Raw genomic sequence first — 27,540 nt, 5'->3', positions numbered from 1 at the left:
CAAAATGTTAAGATTTTATTTACAAAGCTTCTTTGTTGTACAGAAAGTAAAAATGCTGTTACAGTCTTGGTGCAACTGGTAGCCACAGACGGCCGGCTCACCAATCACAGCTCCCCGCGCTACAGCAAGTCTGACATGAAAACCTAACAACGCTTACAATTTTGTTGGGGTGAAGACCCCAAGCTTGATGGTGAATTTCCAAGAGGGGCTAAATGAAGAAGGTGGAATGTCACAGGAACTATTCTTTGGCTCTTTGGGTGGGTGGGTGTCCTGGGGTTTGTATCACAGCTACCTTTTTTTTTTTTTTTTTTTTTTTTTAAACAGCTACCAAATCCATATGAGCAGTCCAACCAATACTGAACAGTTCTTTCTTTGCAAGTTTTTTGGGGTCTTAATCATCTTCTCCTTCATCGTCTGTTTCTCTCTTCCTCTTTTCACCTTTCCCACTTTCTTCCTCTTCTGCACAATAACAAAAATTCACTTTGAGACAATCGGAAAAGTATTTGCCTATGTTATTGCTAATGGAGGTTAACAATGAACTTTTGACAGTTGGGAGATTTAAAACCTGTAAGCTTGAACGGACTGGTAGGTTGCTGATTTTAAGGGTATTAACGAAAAAGCGCAACTAGCAAATACTGAATTAAGAAGGGCAACATGCCCAGCAACATCAAATGACAGCGAAGTTAACCCAGTTTTCTCCATTTTAATGTGCTGTCTTTAAGTTGACTCACATTGTAGCAACCGAGTGTTTAACTCAAAAGGTATTTCTTAGAATCCTCGGGTATCTGGTATTCATTCTTGAGGATCTAAGAATACCTACACATCATCCTGTTTTTTTCCAACCAGTAAAAATTCGAGGCTGTATCAACGAAATTACCTAAACACGCATGCTGTTCCGAAAAGCTCCCTAAGGGCGGTACTGAGCCCTACCTACCGTTGCACTCAGGGTTAAGTTTAGTACAGTGGCTGGCACAGACAGCAGATGCTGAGAAAGCACAAACCAATGGAAAGCAGAGCAAACAATCTGGTACTCTGAAACTCACACAGGTGTGAGAATCTGTATTTCCAACAATTAACAAATAAATAGCTGTTTCATTGGTTTTGGTTGTGGTAAGGAAAAGAAGTAATAGTAATAAAGTTGGAAAGATGCTATATTTATATTTTGCAAAAGTTACGATCCAGTTATTAAAACTAGTGAAAGACTTCCCAAACCAGCAGTGTCAGGTGTGGCAGTAATCCCAGCACTGGGGTGGGTAGGACACACTCCAGGCACCAGCCAAGGGCAGCCTCCTGTCTGCACACACCCGCTACCGCCTGAGCCCAGGCGCCCCGACAGCGCTGTACAAGCACCTGTGAAGGCTACCCAGGCCGAGGGAGTCTTATTTTGTTCTCTCTTTAGTTTCAAATTCAAAATTAATGGCCATTTCCCCGTGAATTTTTAACTGAGGAGGACCTACGTGCACGCGTAACACCCACCTTCATCTTCATCTTCATCCTCGTCGTCTTCATCTTCATCAACTTCTCCATCATGTCCAAATTCTTCTTCCTAAAGACGAGTAAATAGCGAATGCTATTGGATTAATCTGCAAACTTAGAAGTACAGAAAGATAATTTGCCAATAAATGTAATAATTCATCAAGGAGAAAACCTTTTAATATTATCTTTATCTACTTGAATGTCCTGAAATCTGTTCATTTTTGTGAATAAGCTTAAACTAAAATTTTCTTTATAAACTGCTTTTTAGGATCTTAACTTTTTACTTTGTTGCCTTTTTCAAATATAATTCCATTTGTCCTCCCCACTGCATAAGAAAGCAAAATGGAACTAAGAGAATTTGTGGTGTCAGACTTGCTGCTTTCTTTTTCTATATTAACCTTCTTTAATCTGACTTCTGGTGTAATACTGAGCTTCCTGTCCTTCTAAAGTCACCTATTCTTTTTTTTTTTTTTTTAATTTTTTAGATTTTATTTATTTATTTGACAGACAGAGATCACAAGTAGGCAGAGAGGCAGGCAGAGAGAGAGGGGGGAATGCAGGCTTCCTGCCGAGCAGAGAGCCCGATGCGGGGCTCGATCCCAGGACCCTGGGATCATGACCTGAGCCGAAGGCAGAGGCTTTACCCCACTGAGCCACCCAGGCGCCCCCTAAAGTCACTTATTCTTACAGGGGTCTTACATCTTTTCTTCATTACTTTCCTATTTGTTGACTCTAATTTCATACATATATAAACAAGCATATATACACATATGAACACGCACACACACATGCCCACATAAATTATGTATAGATATACATACACACCATATAAGTAGATATAAATAAATATATAGAGAGAAAAAGAACTGTCTGTGATCCAAGCATTGGTTCATTTTCCTGGATTTCCATTCTACAGGTCTGATAAATAGTGTATGATCATATTTAGTGGATCCACTTTTTCCTAATCTGCACAGCATTGCTAAATCTCTGCTAAGGAAACCCAGCAATCCACTTTTTCCTACAAGTATTCCTATGGCTGTTTTGATTCTACATTCCTTTCTATATTCATTCCCCTGAAGAGCTAATTCAGTCTTAAGGTTTCAAATATTAGCTGAAAGACTTTGTCTTTTGAGAATTTGCTTTATTTTCATTTGTATTAAGTATAACCCCCTTTTCATTTATATTAGAAGGATTTACCCTAGTTATATAAAATAGAAAAACAAACAAACAAAAAAAACAAACTGCTTTTTAGGGGCACCTGTGTGGCTCAGTCATTAAGCATCTGCCTTCAGCTCTAGTCATGATCCCAGGGTCCTGGGATCAAGCCCCACATCCGGCTCCCTGCTGGAAGCCTGCTTCTCCCTCTCCCACTCCCCTTGCTGTGTTCACTCTCACTGTGTCTCTCCCTGCCAAATAAATAAAATCTTTAAAAAATAAAAATAATAAATAAAACTGCTTCTCAGAAGCATTTAATTTGCCAGATGTGTTTAATTAGTATACAATTTATAATGAATAATTCAAAAAATGATTTTAGAACCCTGAATTTCAGAAGAGAATTTTTATATGCTCATCCCCATAAAAAGCTTCTTTTAGGAATTTAATTTCATTAAATACCTATGAGATTACACAAATTGCCCAGCCTTTCTTTTTTTTGTACTACAAAGCAACGTGCATTCTGATGACATCCCATTTTCTCTGTTTTCATAACTTCCTTGAGGTCTATCAAAGTCAAGTCACTCCTTTCTCCTGTCCTTCTGTGGCATTCAGCTCCTCAGAGGTGTTCTATTACTGGGTGTCCCATAAACTAGACAACTTTCAAGACAGGACCTTTCAAGACAGGAACACATTCTTGCTTAACTTTGCATCCCCACGTCTTTAAAACAACAGGCATTACATGTATTTACTGAATTAAGCTGAACATACAAGAACAAGTTCAGACTTGGTAAACATATCCTTCCCTTCAACACAACCAAGGGATGGACATACTATCAGCTCACAACACTTCGCTTTCTCACCCTATGGAAAGGACATTCATTACTTCCTAAGTTAAAGGGTCAAAACTTATCCCACACAGCCAAGCACTGTGTCTAATTTGCATTCTGTAAGCATTCTGCTTAGTATTTACTAAAAAGGGGAGGAAAAGAATTCTATCAATCATGTCATTATTGGTCTATTTACAAGTTTACTACTTTCATCAGAAGCCCATTTTCTTTCTTTTCTTAACAACAGCAGCAAAAAAGACCTCATTTTTAGCTACAAATAGGAAACAGAGCAGCAAACAGTTACACCAACCTCCCCACTGACTTCGTCTTCATCTTCTTCTCCTTCTACATCTTCGTCTTCATCTTCATCCTCTTCATCATCAAACTCTTCCTCCTCACCATCCTCATCCTCCTCATCTTCTTCATCTTCTCCTTCTGAAACAGTCCAAAGGAGTTCATTAAATCCCCTCGATGGCCCACCAGGCACGCGTACTAAGGTGCTAGGGCACTTTAGGTCGGTCTATGAGACAAACACTGGGCTACACCAGTGTCTGGGAAACCCACGTACCACACTTGCCCCCTTTCTCCCAGGGAGCTGTAACCTTTATCCATCAGTCCCCTCACATCTGGAGGCCAGGAGTCCTGATGGACTAGCTGTATACTACAACAGCTACTGATGAAAGGACAGAATTCCTATGATCTGCTTCAAAATAAGGGAGAGGGAAGTAGTTTGGGATGTAAACGTATAACATAAGATCAGCCATGAACCAGTAATTGTTGAAGCTCAGTGATGGGAACGTGAAAGTTAGTTTTACTGTTATTTCTATCTTTGTCTATGTCTAGAATTTTCCACAGCAAAAAGTTATCACACACCTTCCCCAAATAATTAACACTGAGCTCCTTCTCTGTGGTAAGGGTACCACCACAAAACCAGAGGCAGATGAGGAACCTGAGAAACGCTCATAAGCCTATAATGGGAGGGTCAGCATGGGTGGGGAACAAGAGGCAGGCTGAGAGGCACCTGCAACCTGTGTCTCTACTCCAGCTGGTGCAGGCCTGGAGGCTAGCAGTTCTTACCGCTCCTGGTTCTAGAGCCTGCTGCGCTGGCCAGCTTCCTAGTCTCTGCAGGCTCTTCCCTTTCTTCTCCGCTTGGCTAACACGATTCAAACCTTTGGGTCTCAGTTAAACATCACTTCCTAAGACAAACTCGCCAGACCTCCTAATCCTGGCTCATACGCTCTCACACGAGCACCTGATACTCCTCCATTATCACATGCTTTACTCACTTGGGATTACTTAACGTTTCTCAGCAGACTGTAAAGACCAAGGCCAGGAACCATGTCTCCTTTCTACTTTCGAAACTATATTCCACAGTCCCTGGCACATAAAAGCTCAAACTTGTTGCTTGACTGATACTCGCTCTCAGGAGCTGCTCTCCACCGTCCAAGGAACTTCCTTACAGGCTCTTGCACATGTGGCCACTCGACTTTAAGGTGAACTTAGATGACAAGAGGCATGACGAGGGTTTTCATGACTACCTGAGAACCTTCAGTGAAGGGAGCAAGTGATGTTATAAACAAAGTGAGAAGTCCTATTCTGTGTCCGCTTTACCATCCTACATCCACTCCTTGTTTGCCTTGTCTCCAATCTGCGGTCAATCTGCAAAGATGCTACCAGAATATTACACCATTAATTGCACCCAAGCTGCCTGATGTTTTTCTCCTTTATTTTTCTTGACCATTTGTTTTATGTATTTTTCTCTTTAAAGAGAAGATATTTAAAATAATGCTTCAAATACAGTAATACCACCAATTGCAGCAACATTAGGAATTCTAGGACAGTAACTTTTCTTCATGCTGACTTATGTGAAAACTGATCATTCTGCTTCCTCTAAGCCACTGGAGGTGAGAAACTATTTACCCTGAGTGGCTCAGAGTCAGTGAGTCACGGTGCAAGGAGAGCACAAGACCATCAGGAAAGCGATTTTATTTACATTTGGATACAACGGACACGTACCTACTATCTGTGAAGTGGTAGGCCTTGTGAATAAAGAGGACAAAAATAGTTTCTACCCAAGATCATCACAGCATAGTTGAAAGGGACAAGAGTAGCAGAGAGTGACAGGTTATGAAAGAGGTAAGCAAGGAAGAGCTTTAGCATGCGCAAGGAACCTAACCTAGCTCATGAGCATCAGGAAATGCAGTCTGGAAGTGCTGACAAAGCTGAGTTTATAAGGGTAAGTCAGACAGTAACCCAGAAAAGAAACGAACAAGGCAGGGAAGACAGGAGACGATGGTCCTTTCAGTAAACTGTAAACCACAAATACTTCAATGTGTTAGGGCTCCAAATTCGAGGCTAACAAATCATTTTTATTTTGAATCATTTGAAGGCTTCAATGTCCCAAGAACTTATTAAAATTAGAGGTCCTAGTTCCAAATTTAATGGAAATAAATTCCCTATACACATGGAAAGTAATTATTGTTCTCAACACCAAGAACATTCAACCGCTAATCACGACCTTTGGCGGGCAGAAATTAGGTTCACTGGATGTTACCCCCACCTACCTTCATCCTCCTCTTCTTCATCCACACCATCCACCTCAGCATCTGAGTCAGGGGCTTCCCGATCCTCTCGATCATAGCCATCCAGATAGGTCAGCTGGGGCAGGAGCTTGAAGACACTCTCTCGGTAGTCATTCAGGTTAGTAACCTCACAGTTAAACAGATCCAGGCTTTTCAGATATTCCAACTTTTTCTGAAGAAAAGGATTAAGAAACAAAATTTCTAAACCAAAGGAATATAAGCAACAAAACCCATCTCCCGAAGAGGTAAGATTCTAGGCTCTGTATTCATTTAGCTGCTACTGACTCAGCTTTATACACAGGAAAACATCCCAAGTCCTTCACAACCTTTATAATGCGCCACTAGATTTTAGATTCTACAATCTACCTTCTCTACCTTCTCAGAGAACTGTCTTTTTCTGGCAGCATTAGTAATTTTAAGAAAAACGAATTTGAAAAACTATTCATTAAAACCGGATCTTTTCACAGTATGAGACAAATCAGAGTTTTAATAAATTTGGTTCAAAACTAAGTTTTAACATTCAAGTAATCAGATGGCCAAAAGAACTTGTTGGATATCAAGTCCAGTCTTCAATGCTCTGGGGTGGCAGGATGGGGGAAAACAAATCCATTCAATTAATCAATGCATCAATTTTGAAGTACTTGTGATTTCTATTCAGAGACACAGATGTGAAACACAAGAGAATAGCATATAATAAAGCAAATGATAACAATTATTGGTAATGGTTATTCTCCAGAAAGAGAGGAGTCAGTACAGGCTGGGGAAAGGGAAGGGGCACTCAAGAGTTGAAACTTCTGAAGGAGAGAACAATGCTCTTTTTTTAATTTGGGGGGAAAGGATCAACACCATTACCAGACCTTCCTGATATAAATTTCTTCTGATTCTACCATACCCTGAAATTTTGTTGCAATACCTCATTTGTTTAGAACTTTGGTTCAATCTATCTAATGTACAAAACATAAAATAGTTGGTATCTGAAAGCTTGGGTCGAGGAAAGTTTTCTGAGTAGCCAAAGTAGATAAGAAAATGTCCATGTATTTTACTCAGGGACTCATTTGCTATTACAACTGTGTAACAGTATTTCAATCCCAGCTTTTGCAAATTGTGACTAAAGGTGAAGGGAGACTCTGGGAGGGCAGAGGGAGTATATTACAGGCAAACAGAAGAGAACAGCAGGAAGTAACAGCAGAACCTCTTAGGAAGGAGAAGAGGGCCAAGTGCTTAAAAAGCAAACATAAAACATCAAGTAGTATGTAGCCTAGTGCCCTCTAGAATAGGGCCAATAAGCACAGAGGGCACAGGACATGTACCTTCATAAATGTCACTTTTAAGGGTCTGAATCAGGAGAAAAAGCTTGGTATTCTCTGAGAAAGTAGTACTATAACAAAACAAAAACAAAACTAAGAGGATCTCTGCATGAAGTAAGCTGCAAAAAAAAAAAAAAAAAAAAAACACTGTTCAAAGGCTTTGATGCTTTATTGGGAAAACTATTTCAACATTCACAAGCCCCAGGAAGAAATGCAGATGGAAAAAAACCTTGTCTTCAGGACTTGAGGTATCTTAGTGATCTGGGAGTTAGAAAATAATCTAAAATCTTTACCCTAAAGCAGGGCTTGGCAAAAGATGACCGGCTCATCCTGGCCCACTGCCTGTTTCTGTAAAATAAGTTTTATTCTAACACAGCCACTTCATTTGTTTATGTACTATGTACAGCTTTTTTCGTATTAGAATAACAGCAAAGCTGAGTAGCTGCGACAGACCCTATGGCCTACAAAGCCTGAAACATCTATCTGGCCCCGTAGAGGAAGGGCTGCTGACCCCTGCACTTACAGGATCTTCATCTTCCTGGTCAAAGAAGAGGTTCCCACACTTGTTTTATTTTCACTGAGCAGCCCTTGGGAACTGAGAGCCAGGCAGGGACACAGAGCAGGGTTACGGCAACAGGCAAATGCACTCCTCCAAACACCAATGTACAGTGATCCGAGACTTTGTGGATCAAATAATGTGCTTATGTAAGTCAGTCCCCTGAGGTCTTAAGAAAGCGGTCCCCAGCCCTTCTAATCATAGGGAGAGCTGCTTTTATGTTGTGTGGCTTTCAGATTAGGTTCCCTACTGGGCAGGTCCTGACCTCCCGAAGCCCAGGTAGGGCTTCCTGCCAAAGAGGGGAAAAAATGTTGAAATACCACCCCAGACAACTAGCTGACACACTGGGAACTCTTTTCTCTTCACAAAAAGGTTGTCTCTGTACAGCTAAGATACGACCACAAGTAAATTTAGGCAGCTTTCCCAAAGTCTAAAAATTCTTCACTCAAGGGAATGAGCCATTTGCTTTTCAAAATTATTCCCTAGGAATGGATGCACAAAAATGCATACAACCCCTGATCTTTCACACTCTATGGTGCCTCAAGCCCCTTCTCTAGTTCCACCTCCTGTCACAGTACACAGGGCCTCCACCTATTTCTGAAACTCCAATGAATCTGTGAAATTTTTGGCTACTTCTTAAGAACCCATTATGAATAACTCAAACATGCCAAACAGTATGCTAGAAAACAAAGTGAAAGTAAATAAACAACAACAAAATTCCAAGTAACTGTAGTACTCTAGAACTGTTTAAAGTAATATAATTGTGCTTTAAGGCCCCAAATATACTACCCACAGATTTAGTCAGGAACCCAATGAAATGTGTAAATAGTGCTTAAAACAAACAAACAAACAAACAAACAAACAAAAAAAACCGCTCAAAAATCAGAATGCTACCACACCAGAAATGTGGCCTAAAACTAATAGGCTAGCCATAATAAACATTAAACATTTTATTAACAATAATTTTGCTTGCCTTCTTAGAATTTAGAAGGGCTTTGGGGGATGGTTTGGATGGCCCAGGTCTCTTAAAAAAGGTGTCCAAGGAAGTTTGAATTGATGCCTTCTTTGTCTCTCGATTAATGTCCCTGTAGCAAGCAGAGGCATTCACAATCATTGCAATGACTGTAAGAACTGGGCTCAAAGTAGACGGTGTTCAAAATGTACGTGGTTAATGAGGATGAGAATGGTGTTGTTCCCACTGAAGAATACTTTCAGAAGACAAAACGGACCCAACATTCCCCCCTTCATCTTCTCCTGCAGTTTTATTTTATTCCAAGATATAACTTTAGGAGACCTACCTAGCACCCCCAGGCACCTGAAGACAAGTTTAGGAGTATGGTGGGAGGTCAAGCTTTTCCAGATGGCCCTGGCTGTGAAGCACTGTGGCTCTGTCACTGGCTAGCCTGGTGTGTGACTCTGGACAAGGGATTCGGACTCTCCCAAGCCTCAGCTTCCTCATGCATAAAAGAGGGCCGTGTTATTTCTTATTCTCTTTGCAGAAATGTGAGGATTGCTAACGAAATCGCATACATGAAGCATCTACTGCAGTGCATGGTACATAGCAGATCCTCTAAAAATGGTAAATACAATTATTTACCACTCTTCATTGTCCTGGGGGACCTAGATGTTCACAGCCACCAAAGGGCGCTCATACATCACTGACCAGGTCAGGAACGCCCAAGAAAACAACTCCCACAAAATGTTTGCTTCTGCTCTGCCTCTGTGTGCTAGACCATGGACAAAAACTTCTGGTTATCAAAGAGGACTCGGGTTGGCACAAGAATTGGGCAACAGCCAATGACCCACCATGGGAGGCACTGCGTGGCATTCTGTTCTAGAAAAAAGGGGTTCTTAGATTGACAGTAACCCTGAATCAATAGGCCTATCATAGACACATACACAATGAAGGAAGGTTCAGGAGAGACTCCAGCACTTAATTTAGTGCTCCTCTTGGAATTCTCAGTTTAATGTTAATTTGGGTATGGAATAAATATGAAGGCATAAAGAACAGGTCCCAAGGGCAGTGGAAAGAATGCCAGAGTTGAATTTAAACCTCTACTTTGCCATTTATCATGTGGCCACTGAGTAATTATTTAAGCTCTCTGAAGTTAGTTCCCTCATCTCTAAAAGGGGGACAGTCGTTCTCTTTTCTCTGGGTCACAGGAGGATACAATGGGCCAATGTTAATGTCCTTGAATACAGCAAAACTCACTAATGTTTGCTGAAACACTGGAAATGGGGATTGGGTTAGAGGAAAAGAACAGACTAGTAAAAAGGAAGGAGCCCAAGTACCTGGGTGTACCTACAACAGAACAAAGGGGCAAATTCACGAAGCAAAGGTGAGAAACAGGCTCCTAGCATTTGAGAAACAGGAGCTAACCATGGTGCACTGAATGAAACATAAAAATAAAGGGACTCAATAAAAGGTGATTTAACCTATGTTAGTGCAGAGCCTTAATTATTGATTAGGAGAAAAAAGATGCTATAATTCTGGCAGGAAATCCTCTCTGTTAAATAAAGTCACAATTTAACTCCATCTTCCCTTGAAAAATCGACAGAGCATTCTGTACAAGTTAGGTGAAAGTCAAATATTTTAATGTGCTGCGACATCAGAATTGATAGTGATAAGATGTCTTGTCCTCTTGGGTTTTGCTCTTCTGGATCCTGAGACAGCTCCTACCTGCTTGCAAAACCCTCTCCCAATTAATGTTTGCTAGATAAGTCAAATGGGAAGACTGACTTAATGTATGAAACACATGTAAAACAAGTTGGGAGTTCCATTAGCCTTATTAAAATGGAATTCAGGCTCAATGACAAATTTACAGAATGCAATATTTAGACAAATCAGTCACTTAACAATCTTGAATTCATAGCACTTTCCCAGTGGCAGCCACACAGAACAGCCTGGGAGGCTGCCCCACACCTTACATTAACCTCTCCCTGCCCTCTTTTCTGCCCTACAACTTCCATGTGGCCTGGACCCCATTAGCACAGCTTCCCAACTTACAAAGCAAAGTTAAGCACATTACCGTATTTTATTCTCAGAACTCCTAAGTATAAAGTAAGGCAGAGCTTATTATCCTCCCTGCTTCCTAAGTGAGGAAACTGAGGCCCAGAGAGAAGAAGCAATTTGCCCAAGGTCACACAGTAAGCCTATAACCCAATTAGCACTTAACATTTTACAGCTTATCCCAGTATGAAAACCGAGGATTCGGGGGGTTCCCATGCAAAACTTAAGGCGACAGTGATCCAGCGGGGCACAAGATCAATTAGAAGACCTTAAACTAACTGGAGCTGTCCTTGGACTGTTCCATCTACAATTCAGATATGCCATCCAGTATGAACAGCTTTTTCTGTAATAGTATAAAAGTATAGACTAGCCCGGCCAATGTGAGGAAAAAAAATTTTAAGATAAATGTTTAAGTCTATGGTCAATATAGGAAAGTTAAAAAGGACAAAAAAAAGGAAAAAAAAAAATCCCCTTGGAAGGAAACCACCACAGTATCAGGCAGGGAGAGCAAAGCCACAGGAACACATAACCAGAGATACCCTGATCTTTAAAACTTCTACAGAAAGTGTTGTAATAAAAACCACCACCTTCTTGATCAATTATTATCATTTCCAAGCATTTCCCTCACTATAAATAAATATGAAAATGAAAATGACCAGTAAGTCCTGGTTTCCAAGTCCTCACTTACTTACCAAAGGTTCCAAGGTGCTGATATCTTTCAGTTTATTTCCACTTAAGTTTAGATGTGTAAGATTTGGAAGTTTTTCTGCTAACATGTCCAGACCTCCAAAGATTCTATTGTCACTGAGCTCAAGCTGCAAGAGAATATACCACACACATACAGATACACACAGAGAAACACCTATCATTAAGGTGTCATAAGTAGCTAATACAATTCTTAAATACTTATCAAGATCAAATAATCTCTGCTCCTGTTAGGGCATGTTTATTCATTTTGTTTGATTAAAACCAGATTATGTAGTTTACAGATCCCAAGAACACTTGAGGAAAGGAGGAGAAACAGAATGGATAAGAGCTGCATTTTCCTAACCAGCTGCTAATTAGTTTGCTCAAGATCTGGCCCGGACATCGGTGAATCCATTTTCTAACCTAAAAAGTGGGTCAAAACAAATTAGAATTCTTTGAGAAGTTGCAACAGTCTATACCTGCCAGGAAGGGTAAATGGTCTGTGCATTCTAAGCAGCTTATTCCATGTGCCAAACAAAGCTCACTATGCCCCACTTGAAAGCTGATCTGGTCCTATATAGTTCTGACACACTGGAAGGTTCTCTACCTGGAAGCCACCAGAGAGTGTTGTTCCGAAGACTACAGGAGTGGCACAGGTCCCAAAGCAAGCCCTTAAAGAAGCACCAAGACCTCAGGAAAGTGAGTGGGCCAACAGCTTCAGGGCTGCTGAAACCAACTCCCCAGAGGCCACTTCTTGCATAAACCCAGCACTAGCCTTTATGAGAACCTACTCTAATTTCTTAGTGGCAGGTCAAGCAGCACAGCAAGTCGTGTGCCAATGAAGGAATGAGCCTTCACTGAGCAATCAGAACCCGAAGTGAAAGAAATTAGAGCCAGAAGTATTAAGACAGTCGAGGGCATATAATTCAAACTCTTCATTTTGCAGATGAGAAAACTCGGACCACAGAACTGGTTTCAATTCTCTAGTTTAGGTGCCAACAACAGCAGCCAACCACATCTAACTCTTACACAGTACTTACGTGTACTTAGGTAGAGCCAGGCACTGTTTGAAACACTAGAAATATGAGCTTATCTACTTTTTTTTTTTTTTTTTTAAGGATTTCACAGACAGAGATCACAAGTAGGCAGAGCTGAGCGGGGAGGCAGGCTCCCTACTGAGTAGAGAGCCTGATGCGGGACTCGATCCCAGGACACTGGCATCATGACCTGAACCAAGGGCAGAGGCTTTAACCCACTGAGCCACCCAGGTGCCCCAAGCTTATCTGCTCTTATGATAACCCTATAGGGTAGGAAGAATTATTATCTGGATTTAAAAATGAAGAAAATGAACTATAATTCTGTGACTTGCCCTAGATCACACTACAGTTCCAGGGGTAACCAAAGACCTAAAGCCAGGCAGGCTAGCTTCTGAAGAATTCGTCCTTCTCACTATGCTATGTACTCAGAATAGCACGTAAACTTCATGTAATTTAGTCTTTGGCATGCAATGAAATGAACTACATGATACAGAAGAGAGGAACTTTTAAAAACTTAAATACTTGTTGAAAGAATGAATTTAAAAAACAACTCAAGTCCTCGACTTAGGTGTTACTAAATATTTCAGAAAAGGAAACACAACACTTCTAAACATTTTTTTCCTTCCCATGGGATATTCCAAATTATCTAGTCATGCTCTAGATTTGTAAATACAAATCTATGGGCATCTGGGTGACTCAGTTGGTTTTAGCGTCTGCCTTTTGCTTAGGTAATCTCAGGGTCCTAGGATAGAGCCCCTAGTGGGGCCCCTGCTCAAGGAGGGAATCTGCTTCTCACTCTCCCTCTGCCCTCTCCCCCATGCTCTCTCAACTCTTCTCTAAAATAAAAAATCCTTAAAACAAAAAACAAAAAACAAAAAAATATAAGTCTTATCAACAAAGACAAGTGTTTGCTTTACTGAGATTCCAGTAAATCAAAACAAAAACAGAGACTACTTTCTTTGATTGGTTAGAATGTCACACATATGTAATATTCCTATCCTTTCAACATGAATTAGCTTAAGGAATAGAGACAGCAAGGCAATCTGCCAACACATTTAGTGGCATGTTTATTTTGAAATGAAATCAATGTGTAAAGTTGGGAAACCTGGGATATTTACACACTAAAATTTCTTTCAGAACCAGTTTCTTTTTAAAAAACAATCTGTGCTCCAGGGTAGGAAGAAAAGGAAGTTTGTTATCTGTTGTGAGAACCTCTTGTCTGCCTGTATGTTTGATATGTAGATCTCTCCACTCCTTCCTAACTCTGCAAGTAAGTGATTAACAAGGCTTCAGAAGGATTTGATAAAGCCCTCTTTATAGATAGTCACTGGTTCACTTCTCTTCTGAGTCTGACAGAGTACACACACACACCACAGTAAAGAGGAAAATGTATTAGGATGCTAGGAAAACAGAACTTGAAATACACACTAGGATCACACGAGCAATAAGTCTATGCAGATACATGCTTAGAAAGCCATCATTTGTTTAATGGGTTAATCAGAGCTCCCAGTGTCACCAATAACTCATGTAAATACAAAAGGATTACACCTGAACCTCTAAAATAGATGCTTAGACGAAAGGAACAATATACAAATTTAAATATAACAGGATTATTCTTTCTGATAGGAAGCTAAGTTACCTGAAACTCCTGAGTTTCAGGTAATGTCTAAGCATTTATTACCTAAGGCAATAAATTTAAAAAGTTTCCGGGTTGGTTTTCTTTTTTAAATATTTACTAGATTGAGAGAGACAGAGAGAGCGTGAGCACAAGCAGGGGGAACAGCAGGCAGAGAAAGAAGCAGACTTTCTGCTGAGCAGGAAGCCCGATGTGGGACTCGATCCCAAGACCCTGGGATCATGACCTGAGCTGAAGACAGACTGGTAACCGACTGAGCCACCCAGGTGTTGCGGGGTTTTGGTTTTTAATTAATGTACTTTACCCATAACAATCTCCTCTCAGGACTCAAAGCAAGCTACTGAACAGCCTACCTGCATTTTGCCCAAATCTCATTACAGATTTCTCTGTGTACCTTTGGATAAAAGTTCTGCTTAAATTCCCTAATAAAGTGAATACCAAACAGTGGAAAAGCCTGCAATACTTACACATACTTTTCATTATGTAATAGAGAAAGTACTGGTTTAGGAAATAGGAGATATGGGTTGTTTTGGCTCAAGTGCTAACCTCTTTTGTAGGTGGCTTTAGGCAAATACCTTTCTGAGTCTATTGCTAATGCCTATAAAGCGAGGGACTAGGCTAGAATCAAGCAAAGTTTCTTCCAGTTTTGACTTTCTGGAGCCCCAAGACCGTTACATGTGCGAGGACATGAGAAAATATTTTTCTAGAGGGCTTTTTTTTTTTTTTTTTTTAAATTGGTGGCATGACTGATTTACAATTAGACCAATGAAGTACTAACAACAAGCCATAGGCTAGGATGAGAAATACTGTAGCTTTGTTACAATGAATTCTTGCAGTCACAAGACATTTTAAGCTTTCTGGTCATTAAGAATTACACAATAGGTTTGAATGATCAGACTACACATCTGAAAAGTTTTTACTGAAACTCACCCTTAATCAACAAACATAAAACATGAAGAGTGAGAGGCACCTTTGGTTCTTAAACCAGAGCATACTAAGAAAAAAACACAGCTAACATTTTAACATAGAGCAATTAACCAGTAATAGCTTATTCACAAAATAATTATTTTTCATAACTACTACTTATTGAGCATCCAACACGTCTTATTCCTAAACATCACAGCAGTTCTGTGAGGCTGGGTGGTATCACCAGTTTATAGGTGAGGGAAACTGAGCCTTAGAGAGATTAAGTACCCTGCAGAAGATCATCAGGGAACTGGTAGAGCTAGAATTCAATCCCAGATATGCCCAGGTCCAAAGGCCACGTGCTTTCTGCTAAACTAACTGCTTCCTTACAGGTAAAATCATACATGTTTCCCTTTCTCAAGATGTTCTCTCTTTTACTGCTAAAGTTAAAGTACTTACCTTTTTCAATTTAGGTAGTTTGGGGAGATTTGAAACTGAAATCAAGCCTACATTTATTAAACTGAGGAACTCTAAGTTCACAAATTCAGCTGTTAAGCCCTCAATTTTCCCATCATTTGATTTGCAATTATCCAGGACAAGTTCCCGAACCTGTGGATGACAAAGGGGAAAGAAGGGGAAAAAAAAAAAAAAGCTTTCAGAAACACATAAAACAAAGAACGAAGCAAAACCTACAACCATAAACACCCAGCAAAAACATCCACATACAGGGGCAGCCTTAGACCTAGATCACAGTTATAAATAAATGAAAAATGATTAAGCACTTAGTAACAATATACTAATAGATAGCAGGGATGGAATGTTACACCACAGTATAAATAAAGATTTAAACTCTTTACTTTCCACAGACAGAACTGCAGTTCTTAAAATATAAGTGAAGAAACTATATCTTCCTTATTCCTTTTCCCAGGTCTGTTCCCCAAGAGGGGACTTTAACTATGAAAGCAGAGAAGACACCGCCCCACCCCTACCCTAACCCCACCAGCTGAGTCTCCCTCAAGGCCCAGGGGACTGACACAAGGAAAAGAGGAAAACTTTATTTTTCCTATCAAATCCCTAACCAATTTTGGCAAGAGGTTTCTGCACTACACATTTTCACTTTGGTTTTATTAATCTTTACTAAGATTTTCTTGATAATATAGAAGGGGTCAAGATGCAAGAGGACTTAATTCAAAACAAAGATCAATTTGGGTTACATGTGAGAAAGCTATTTCTACAGAAGAAAACTGTTAAGACATTAAATTAGGTTCCTTTTTCAGGCCACAAAATCTTCTTTGTGGGTCCTGTAATTCAGAATTCCAATCCATCCAAGTGTACTGTATCTGAAGATTTTATTTATTCGTATTCATTTTTTAAAATTGTATTTATTTGACAGACAGAACACAAGTAGGCAGAGAGGCAGGCGGAAGGAGAAGGAGAAACAGGCTCTCCTCTGAGCAGGGAGCCTGAGGCAGGGTTCAATCCCAGGACCCTGGGATCATGACCTGAGCCAAAGGCAGCCGCTTAACCAACTGAGCCAGCCAGGCGCCCCGTTATATATATTTATTACTTTAAAGTGAGCTCTACACACAGGATGGGGCTTGAACTCCTGACCCCAAGATCAGGAGTTGAGTGCTCTACCGACTGAGCCAGCCAGGTGCCCCACAATTCTAAATACTGATTAATTAATAAAAGTCTACTATGTATCTATCAGGCTAATCCCTACTTCCATTCTTGCTCTGTGGTGGACACTGAAACTTGCAACTTTTTAACACATTTTAGTCAATTTACACTGATGCAAATTAGACTTAACAGCCAAAGGCACTCTTGTGGTGAATCTACCATTTTAAATAGCATTAATCAAGCATGCATGTGGAAAGGAGATGCTCACAGTTCTACAATGAGAATATGAGCTAATAATGTCTTCATCCTCCCATACAAAATCCAAGGATACTACTCTAGTAATTGCTATCATTTACGAAGCACTTACTCTTTTGTTTTTTTTTTTGCACCACTACACCTTCCCGTCTCCCCCCATTTACAGAGAAGGACACAGATTTAGAGTCTGTGATACCCACAACACCACAACTTCTCACTTGCTTCTTTACTACTTCTCACTACCCTGTTTACTTCCTCCTCCTAAGCCCTGGTTACAGTGAGGACACATGCAGGCCAGTTACACCTTTTACTTCTTTCCTTCCTTCATTCCACACTTCTTTACACACCTCTGCCATTTTCTCCTTTTCTGGGGAAAAATCACATCTGAAAACTTAAAGTGTCAAGTGAGGTGGGATGGGCTATAGGAAGAGATGACCGAGGTCATATCCTGGCTCTTCCATTTAGGACCTGTGTGACCTCAGAAAAGTCACTTAGCCTCTCTGCGCCTCAGTTCCTCATCTGTGAAGGAAGAGAATAGTATTCATGGCATGGAGCTGCAGAGGAGTAGCACCTGGAACACACTAAATGCTAAAAAAGTAACCTCTGGGGAAAGGGATGAGGGGAACGACAGGGACCTCTGCTTTTATTCATATCTGTACTGGGCTTTTTATAAGCATGTATTTCTTTTGTATTAAAAAAAAAAAAGAAAACCAGCAAACCATAAAAATAAAGTCAACTATAATTGCTCACACATCTAGAACAGCAATACTACTAAAAGTCCTCATTTGGTTTGGGGGATTTTCTATGACTGCATCTCACAGAGAATCCAAAATATTACACAGAATGACACTAATATGCCAAAGCCAAGTGAAGAGGGACTAGAGTTAGCCATATTGCCTCCCAGCTCACTGGGTGAAATCACCTCTTGGCTATTTCTTTCAACTGATAAAATTCCACTGTAACTAGGGTCATCAAAAACTACCATAAAGATTCAAATGTAAGCTAAAACAGGTCTGCTGAACCAACAGAATAGGAATCAAGAGGAGGAAACCGGGAGGGGGAAAAAAAGATGTTAAATGATTCAGATCTGCGGGTTCAGTTGCTGGGTGTGGAAAATGATGGAGGGGAAGCTGAAGTCTGGCTTAGAGAAATGGGAGCCATGTAGCTAGATGCAAATAAGTAGGGAGCAGATTGGGAGGGGCAGATGTAATGAATATCATGAAGGATACTGAGTTTAAGGTTCCCTTTGGATGTGTGGGTACAAGTTTCCCCAGACAACAGGACATGTGGTTTGGGGTGCAGAGAAGGGTTGTCAGTTCTGTTTTTGGAGTCATCAGGGTAGAAGTAAGAGTGAAAGGGTGGAATCCCTAGGAAGAGGACAAAGGACAGATTGCAAAAAAGATGAGAAGAATCAGGAATGGTACCAATGGTGGAGTACTGGTTTCAAACACTTGTTAAAGGCTTCTGAAACAAGGCACAAGAAGTTACTGAGGAAAGGACTGAAAAAATTAGAAAACTTCAATGCTCATCAAAAAGGGACTCCTTTCCAGGATACATGGTGGGATGCAATGTGAAGAATGGATTCACTTTTATATACAGAAAATCTCTCAAGAAGAGAAAGGGAGACCTTCCTTTATAACCTTATTTAGCGGGCACCTGGGTGGCTCAGACAGTTAAGCATCTGCCTTTGGCTCAGACTGTTGATCTCAGTGTCCTGGGATCAAGCCCTGTGTCAGGCTTCCTGCTCAGCAGGGAGTCTGCTTCTCCCTCTGTCCTCCCAACTCATGAGCTCTCTCAAATAAATAAAATCTTAAAAAAAAAAAAATCTTATTTAGCATTTCAATGATGATAATATGAATCTATTAGGAGAATAAAGACTTAAAAAGTCACCACTAGATTTCAAGCTTCATTATGGGCAGGGTCTTGTCTGTTTCAGTCACCACTATACCCTAGGTATGAGAAAGAGCTTTCACAACTGTTAGATGATGAAAACTAGTCACAGGCTTATCAGAGTACTGATAGAGGTTTGTGTCAGGACTGTAGGGGGTTGAGCAGATGCAGCAATAGAAAACCTGGATATAAAAGAGAAACTCTTCCTGATCATGAACATTATCATATCAATGCAAGAAATCTCTGTCACTGTTAATATTTTGGTATTAACTTACTCTTTGTGTATTTCAAATATAGGTGAGATAAAAGTCTGTTACTAAGCATACTTTTAACAACACTGAATATTTTTAATGGCTAAAGAAATTAGAGTATATAGGATATACCACAAATTACAATCCTCTTGTATATTTCTAATTTTCCCATTTATAAATAATGGCATGATACCTTTTTACATAAAACTTCTGTAATCAGGATTCTTTCCTCACAATCTATTGCTAGGTGAAAGAATAGAGACATCTGAGTCTGTTATTGAGTTCCAAGTTCTTTTTATATAAAATGGCAACCAACCCCTATTATTTTTTGTGACCTTTCTTGATATACGGAAATTTTAGATATTTGCGTTGTCTTTTTCTCAAGGATATCGTTTTTACCTTAAGAAAAAACAAAAACAAAAACAAAGAAACGTGGACAAAAAACAGACCAGCCAAAAAACTACAAAACATCACATTAAAAAAGTTGATGTGCAACTACAATAAAAACTGTGTATTAAAAATGAGATAGATCATTCTACTCTTGTTGGAAGGTAGGGCGCTCCTCCTATGGAAAAAGCCAGGATGGATACAGGTGTATCCATCCTGGTGTATACAGGTGTATAAGTGGGAGAGCAAGAAGTTCAGGGAATGCACACCTGAGACTTTTAAATTTTCTCTACAAGTAGGGCACCTGAGTAGCTCAGTTGTTAAATTTTCTCCACAAGTAGAAGGTAACAGAATTTACTGGGCTGAGTCAGGCAGAGGATTGTACGGCTCAGCAGAGAAGGCATACCCCTTGACTTTTCCAGGAAGGCTGAAGTAGTAGTAAAGAAACCTGACACCCCTGGACGGGAGTACCAGAGGCACAGTAAGAGGACAAGCCCCTGGGAAAAATGTACAAAGTGGGAATTACTGAAGAAAGCAGAGACCACAGGGTTCCACTTGGGGCTCTGCCTGAGGACAAGAAGTCTGGAAAGCCAACTGTCAGCAGCTGCCTTCTAGCTCATCTGAAGTTCTACAGAGGAGCATGGTGAAATGTGTCTGCTCTCAGGCACTGCATCAGCAGCATTTGAGGAAGTCTTCCCCCTGCCCTGTTCCTTGCTATGGAGGGACCCTGACTTGCTTGCAAGCCCGGCAGAACTGTGGGAAAGGGGACAGTGAGCAGGGAGTTGGGGATAGATAACCCCATGGCCTCCCAATACAGACCCAGAATAAATGAGGGATTCTAATCAAGAAAAAATGGCCCTAGTTTCTCCTCCTGTTCCAAATGCTCTCCGAGCTACTATCTAAGGAGGTAAGGCTGGGCAGGAATTTGTACATTTGGGTGTACAACTCAGGGAGCTATTTGATCCAAGATAAAGTTAGCTGGCTTTCTGTTTGAAGACCGATAAACTTTAGAGACCAAATTTACTCTTCATCCTTTAATTTCCAATTAAATTAGATCTTTCTAAAAATATAAATTCAAGATAAATACTTAAAAACTATAAATAATCCATATTATTTCCTATTTAACTCTTGTTTTTGTTTTCTGTGACTATCAGAAAAACCATTATTTTCTACTACTTTTTAACCGAAAAATCTGAAATATACTATAGTCAAGTTATGGGGATTGGTGCTAGCAGAGAAAAAAAATCAAGCAATTTTCCTTTCATCCTCTCGAACCTGCTCTCTTTCCACTCCTCTGGCTATTTTTTTTTTTCCCCCTGGCTATTGATATCAATTTTACCTAACTGGTTTGGAACTGGTTGGGTGATCTTCCCCAATTAGAACGGTTATAACCGTTACAAGGAGGGGGGAGGTAAAGGTATGGAGGAATTATAGATCATTTTGAGTGATCAATTCCTTTAATTAGAAGGTTAATACATGGTTATTGCAGTAAATGAAATAATCTGAAAATGTAGAAAAAGTAACTCCTGGCATCCTTGCCAACTTTCATTCTTCTGAGTCAACCAATGTTCCAAACCTTCTACTTTACCATTATTTTAAAATGATGTTTTCAGACACTTACATGATTTCCCTGATATGAGGAATTTGGGAAACAAGACAGAGGATCATAGGGGAAGGGAGGGAAAAATGAAACAAGATGAAACCAGAGAGGGAGACAAACCATACGAGACTCTTAATCTCAGGAAACAAACTGAAGTTGCTAGAGGGGAGGGGGTGGGAGGGATGGGGCAGCTGGGTCATGGGCACTGGGGAGGGTATGTGCTACGGTTGAGTGCTGTGAATTAAGACTGATGAATTACAGATCTGTATCCCTGAAACAAATAATACATTATATGTTAATAAAAAATAAAAATAAAAAATTTTTAAATGTTTTCAAAATGACAGAATATATATTAATGGTTCTCAATTGTATTTAGGTGACAGGACTGTCAGCATGAAAGAAGGAAACACCCATATCCTATTGGTTGTATAGGTAAAGAAAGGAACCATTCTGAACAACAATTTGACAGAAGACAGATTCACATTGCAAGAGGTTCCTTTCAGTACTACTTAAAATGGCAAAAAAACTTCTAACTACCCCCATAAATTATGATCTATGCAGACATTAACAATGAAACTGCAAAATAATAGTAACACACAGAGATAGAGAAGTTTACTGTATTTATATATATACACATTAAAAGAATTTGAATTTGGAAAATATTAAATATTTGGTAGACTATATACCCAAATGTCTAGATGGTAGAAATCTCACACCCCCCCATCCTATTTTATTTTTATCTACATCTACTATTTTTTTCTTCAATTTAGATATAATACTTTAAAAATGGGGGGAAGGCAAGCAAGTTGCTATGTAACCAATTAGAATATCCCACTGTGCTGAAAATTACATTAAGAGACTTAAGACAGAAAAAGTTGGGGAAAAAATGTAAAAGTGTAAAGTAGGAGAAACAGAAGTGTCTGTCTCCTAAGGTTACTCTTATTTATAAGAGGAATGCCTCGTCTTTGCACACAGCCCACCTAAGTCCCACGGTGGCATCCAGTGAACCACAGGAATTGCCTGCCTTTCTAACTTTGAATGGAAAACTCCCAACAGCTAACATCAAGGCTGGTGTCCCTGGACGCAGAGTTAATAAAGTGCTCATAACAGAGGGCCACGTTTCATGCAAGGGAAGGATGAGAGCCTCACATAAAGAACAGGTGTTCTTTCCATTCTGGAATATAACTAAATAGTGTTTCACTAGCCCCATCAGTGTTTTAGTTCACATCTGAAAATACCATCAATTTCCGTGGTGTATATGGTATTACTAGCACTGCACAATTTCTTCTCAGTGAAGTAACTGACGATACAAATATTTTGTATAAAATATTTCTTATCCTTGCCTATATTTTGAAATGATGATCTTCATTCTTTACTTAGATTTTTAAATGCCATCTGCGGCATTTTCCCACTATGAGAACACACCTGATAAGAAGAGCTGTTTTGGTCGTAGGAAAAAACCTGAATTACATATTTCTTCACAAGTCCCCTCTTAAATGTGCGTACTTGTATTTATAAGGAGTAAGACCATAGTAATTGGTGAACTGAACCTACTATCTTGGTCTCACACACTGGAGCCAACACAAGAAGGTAAGGGTTACCAGAGTCATCTTCAAACCTCAAAGTAAAAATCAAAAAGTCACATACACAATAAAAGCCTATCTGGCCTTAAGAAAAAAAAAATTACAAAAATCATGTGTGATCAAACCTCTACCCTCCTCAAACACTTAGTTCTCATTTGACGGCATTAAGTTCAACCACGGGATGCATATATGCGTTTAAAAGCCTCCTGTCCGTATTTTAACTGTACATCCAATGATGGTTCTTTTCTTTCCCCCCAAATGACAAGAGTCTGCAGGATCCCAGAGGCCAAGCCTACTCTAACAGATGGCCCCACAACAAACATAAGGAGCCATGTGACTGAGTTTGATTTTAAAGAAGTCCTCTTCCAACTTTTCATTTGCCTCAATGATGATTCTTTCGTGCAAAGCGCTATTTAACTCTTTTAGAATTTCCTTCAAAATCTACAGCATTCTTTCCCCTGAAAAAGCCTTCAATTTAAGATCAAAGCTTTCCTGTCTTAAGAGCCGAACTCTTGCTGAGTCTCCTCCTCAGGGTTCCCAGGGGAGCCTTCATGTGTCCCCCAACCTTAGCAGGCTTCCAGAAGGGCTCCCAAAGCCCCTAAACTGCAGCAGTGCAATTTGGATACCTCGGGGTTCTGAGGCTCCAAGATGGAAGGCACTGCTGTCTAGTTCACCCTGCTTTTCCAGGCCCTGCCATACTGCCGGTACTCAAATATTTAATAAACCAGTAGTGGACTGCTGTAGCCTAGTGCTATCCAATAACAGTAGCCACTAGTCACCTGCTGCTTTTGAGCACCTAAAATGTGAATAGTGCAACCGACAAACTGACTTTTACCGTTAATGAAACAATCACATGACTAACCTGTCTTTGGCAAGAGTATAAGGCCCAAGTTGATTACTTGAAAAGTTTACACCTGCTCCTACTTAAGTACTTCTAAAAAGTAATACACTGGTTACTGCATATGTGAAAAAAACTCCATATAGTGGGAACTTCAGCCCAGTTGTGTCTCCCAGAAAGCGTAAAAATTCTCTTATCAAACTTTTAGTTCTCGCACAAAGAGTTGAAATCCTAGTTTTAAAGCCCTTTGAAGATCCACGTGCACACTTTTGGAAATTTTGGCTAAATTTACTCCACATTCTACTAACTTGCAGCTCGCAGCAATAATGCAAGGGTCTGAAATTAACAACTTAAAATGAGAACAGAACTCTTTTAAGTCTTAGAGTGCGAAAAGGCTTAACCGTTCAATACACTAGCACGTGGCCGACACAAAATGTCTGACTGTGGACGGAGGGGACGGCCGTGGTCGAACCCCAACCAGAAAACCCAGGGGACCAACTGGCAACGCCCACCCCTCAGGTCCTCCAAGGACGCGCGGGGAGGCTCGCCGCGTACCCCATTTGTGGGGACACACCAAGCGAACGCTGGTTGACAAATTTCCACAAGTTGGCAACTTGTTACCACAGCTGCCTGACTGCACGAAGCGCGCCCATCGCTCGACTGGGACAGGGTGGGAGAACTTCCCCTAGGCTTCCCCACCGCCACGGAACGCCACTCACCCTAGCCCCGGGTCTGGCGGAGGCGCGGCCGCCCCGCGCGGGCAACGGGGAACATGGCCCCGCGCCCTGCCGCCGGGAGGGCAGGGGTGGAGAATAAAGAGGCGATTCTCAAAGGCCCGCCCGCAGCTCACGCAGCCGCCGCGGCGAGTGCCGGCCTCCCTGGAGCACGTGCGGGGGCAGAGGCCGCGGAGACCAAGCGGCCCGCGAGCCCAGCCGAGGCCCGCCGGTACCCCCCGCGCCTGGCCCGGGCGGAGGCGGCCGCCTGGCGTTGCCCTTTTAAGAAGGGGGGAGGGGGGACAGCAGCGCGCCCCACAGGAGTCGAGCCGGAGGAGTCAGTGGCGGCCGCAGCGCGCAGCTCCCGCCAGTGCGAGCAGAGCCCCGGCGAGGCGGACGGAAAAGCCACCGGCTGAGCCCGGCAGCGGCGGCCCGAACACACAGGCCGGCTTACGCGGCGGAGGGAGACAGGCGCCCGCCAACATGGCGCTCTGTCGGACCGTGGCGCGCCCCGGCTGGCGCGAGGAGCCACAGCCCGCCCACACCGAGGGGCCAGACTCCCGGCAGGGGCCCCGGGCTCCGCCACCACGGCACAGAGAAAAGGCGAAAACGCCGCCGCCGCCAAAACGGCTGGCCTGGGCCGACCGGGACGCGCCCTAGGAGACCGGGAATGGGGAAGGCCCAGAGGACGAAAGGGGAGGGAGAGAAACAGGGGAGAAAGTTTTATTTTTAGGCTTGAAAAATGGCGGGAACCGCGTCCTTTTTTCAAACTTGGCCTCGGGAGGGACGGCGGTTGCGCCACCTCCGCCGTCCGGCTCGCCCCTCCCCCGCTCCGCGCGCGCCAGGCCGCGCCCGCCCAAGCCCCCGAGCCCGCGAGGGGGCTCCTAGCCCCCCTCAGAGGCCGACAGTCCCCTCCTCACCCCACGGCCCCCCACCCTCGGCCCGGCCGGTGCCAACCGCGAGGCCCGAGCGGAGGAGTCCCCGCCCCGCCCGAGCCCCTTCCGCGGCCGGCCCGGGGGCGCGCGGAGCCCCGGCGGGCCCAGCCCCGGCTGGCCGCGCGGCTCCTCGGCAGGCCCGGCCTCCGCCCGGCCGCGCATCCCGAGAGGCTGCAAACATGGCTCCCAGCGTTACACAACCCCCTCCTCCCTCCCTCGCCGCCGGCCACACGCACACGCGCTTCTCCGGGAAAGGACCCCGGCGGGCGAGGACCTCAAAGTTTCCTTTCCCCCACCCCACCGCCTTCCCCAGACGGCCGCGGGGGCCCGCGGGCGCCAAAGAGTTAATCCCCGCGCGCTCGCTCCCCCCCTCCACGCCCGCCCGCCTGCCCGCCTTCCCCGTCCGAGCCCGCGAGCTGCGCCCTTCTCCGAGCCGGAGCCGGCGAACCCGCGGCCCGGGCCCCGCAGGTGGCCACCATTACATGCAAGTCATCGGGGGGGAGAGGACGCCCAACGGAGGTTCTGCTTACAGCTGCCGGGGTCCGGTTCCTCAGCTCCAGGTGGATCCTCCTCTTCATGTCCATGTTTCCCTCTTCCCCCCTCTTCAAACTTAACTTTCCGCGGCGGGGGCGGAGGGGGGAGAGGCGTCCCGGCCTGCGCAGCGAGGGCCGTCGGAAGGGGTCTGCTGGCGGTAGAGCCCGGCGGCGCGGTCCCAGGCGGTGGGCGGCGTGCGGGCTGGCGAACGGAGCCCCCGGAGCCAAGTTACTCACGGGAGCTGAGAGAAACCATGGAGGGAAAAGGGGGCTGGAGCGCAGCGCAGGTCTCACTACCGCCGCCCCCGGCCGCGGCCCCGCACTGCGCTTAAACCGGCGACGCGGCGCGGGCGGCTGCTCGGCTCCACTCGGCCCCGCGCGGCGCTGCTCGGCTCGGTGGCCGCTGCACCAAGGACGGGGCGGGGAGACGCGCGGCGGGAGGGGCGGAGGCCGGGGGTGGGTGGGGGGAGGCGCAGCCCCGGGGACTGGAGCGACTTCCTCCCTCCGACCGCACGTGGGGTGGCTGATGTAAGACCTTGCTCGGGGGGCTTCCCCGTCCGCCGCGAAGCCGAGACCCCCGGGCCCCACCTCGCCGATCTTGGAGGCGGGTCTGAGGCTCGCGCTTGGACGTTTGCCCGGAGGGCTGCGGGGAACCGGGAGGCCAAGTCCGTCCTGGGAGGCTCGACCAAGCCAGCCCGACGCCCGCTAAGTGGGCAGACGAGAGAGCGCTGGACCCGCCTTCGCCTTCCCCTCCCTCACGCTGTACGAGGCCAACAACCCGAACTCCGCTCTCTTTGGCCGGGCGGGGGAGGGCAGTGCTGTGAGGACCCCCAGTCTCGGGGAGGAATCGCTGCCGGCCCGCGTCGTACCGCGTGGCACCGGGCGGAGTCGGCCTTCGCGGCCTGCGGGCAGTGGGCACCCCAGCCCCCGGCGTCCGCCGGAGCCACAGAGAGGCCAAGTGTCCCCGAGTTTAAGAGAATCTCCCTAAGTTTGTTTTGGTTTTTGGTTTTGGGTTTTTTTTTTCCCCCTAACAGTTAAATATAGGCTAGCAAGTCAGCAATTAGCATTTCCAATGGGGTCTCGGAGTTTTACAGAGTTTCCCCCCAGACTTTTATCTCATTTATTCCTCGGGGCACCCCAGTGAGATCTGTAAATACTCGGTGGGTTCTGTGTCGGTGAAGCTTGGCAGGTAGCCTTTGTAATGGTCTGGCTCAGGGAGCAACCACTCTGAGAGCCAGGGTTAGAGCCCTAAGTTTGCTTTGCAGACCTCCGGGGAGTCACGTAAGGGTATATTAAGCTTAAAATAAGTAAATATGTCATGTGTCAGATCAGATGCCATCTACATAGAGGATCCAAAGATTGAGAACAACTTATGAATAGAGAAAAGTGCACAATTCTATGCAATAACCTAAGGTGGTTTTTTGGGGTGGTTTTTTTTTTTTTTTTTTTTTGGAAGTGAAGAAAGACTCCTCCCGTTTTACCCGAGTTCCTTTAATGCCAAACAAAACCGTCTATATCAATTTTTAAAACATCCAATTAAAAATTAAAAGCAAAAAAAAAAGTTTTAGAAGCATTTTGGGAAAAGACAAACACTTTATAGTACATTGTTTCTTGAGTCTTGTATTTAAAATGTCAGTTCTAGCAGACATCTCTGTGATGGGAAAATGATGAGGAGAGTGGTCTTCAGGATTGTCCCTGGAGGTCTGTAACTATAAGGTTATGAGATCCACAAGGCCATGAGATAAAGGCTTTTATG

The 27,540-nt window shown here is 43.2% G+C and overlaps 1 protein-coding gene across 2 annotated transcripts; it reads right to left on the bottom strand.

Annotated features, from left to right (window-relative positions):
- On the bottom strand, nucleotides 1–26,212 carry ANP32B (acidic nuclear phosphoprotein 32 family member B). Of its 2 annotated transcripts, XM_082694960.1 has the most exons (7): nucleotides 25,782–26,212; nucleotides 15,639–15,788; nucleotides 11,606–11,728; nucleotides 6,023–6,212; nucleotides 3,769–3,893; nucleotides 1,477–1,546; nucleotides 1–459 (listed from the first exon to the last, which is right to left on the bottom strand). In XM_082694960.1, the coding sequence occupies exons 1-7, from the start codon at nucleotides 25,833–25,835 to the stop codon at nucleotides 392–394; spliced, it is 780 nt and encodes a 259-aa protein (XP_082551086.1). In that variant the 5' UTR covers nucleotides 25,836–26,212; the 3' UTR covers nucleotides 1–391. The 2 variants fall into 2 exon arrangements, with proteins under 2 accessions (XP_082551086.1, XP_082551087.1); XM_082694961.1 differs by lacking the exon at nucleotides 15,639–15,788 and having other exon boundaries at nucleotides 25,782–26,168.
- Between the last annotated feature and the right edge of the window lie 1,328 nt (nucleotides 26,213–27,540).

The sequence above is a fragment of the Mustela nivalis genome (genome assembly GCF_964662115.1).
Source record: "Mustela nivalis genome assembly, chromosome: 13".
NCBI classification, from domain to species: domain Eukaryota; kingdom Metazoa; phylum Chordata; class Mammalia; order Carnivora; family Mustelidae; genus Mustela; species Mustela nivalis.
Note: the sequence above shows the minus strand (reverse complement) of the source record. Positions and strands in the feature narration are given on the sequence as shown.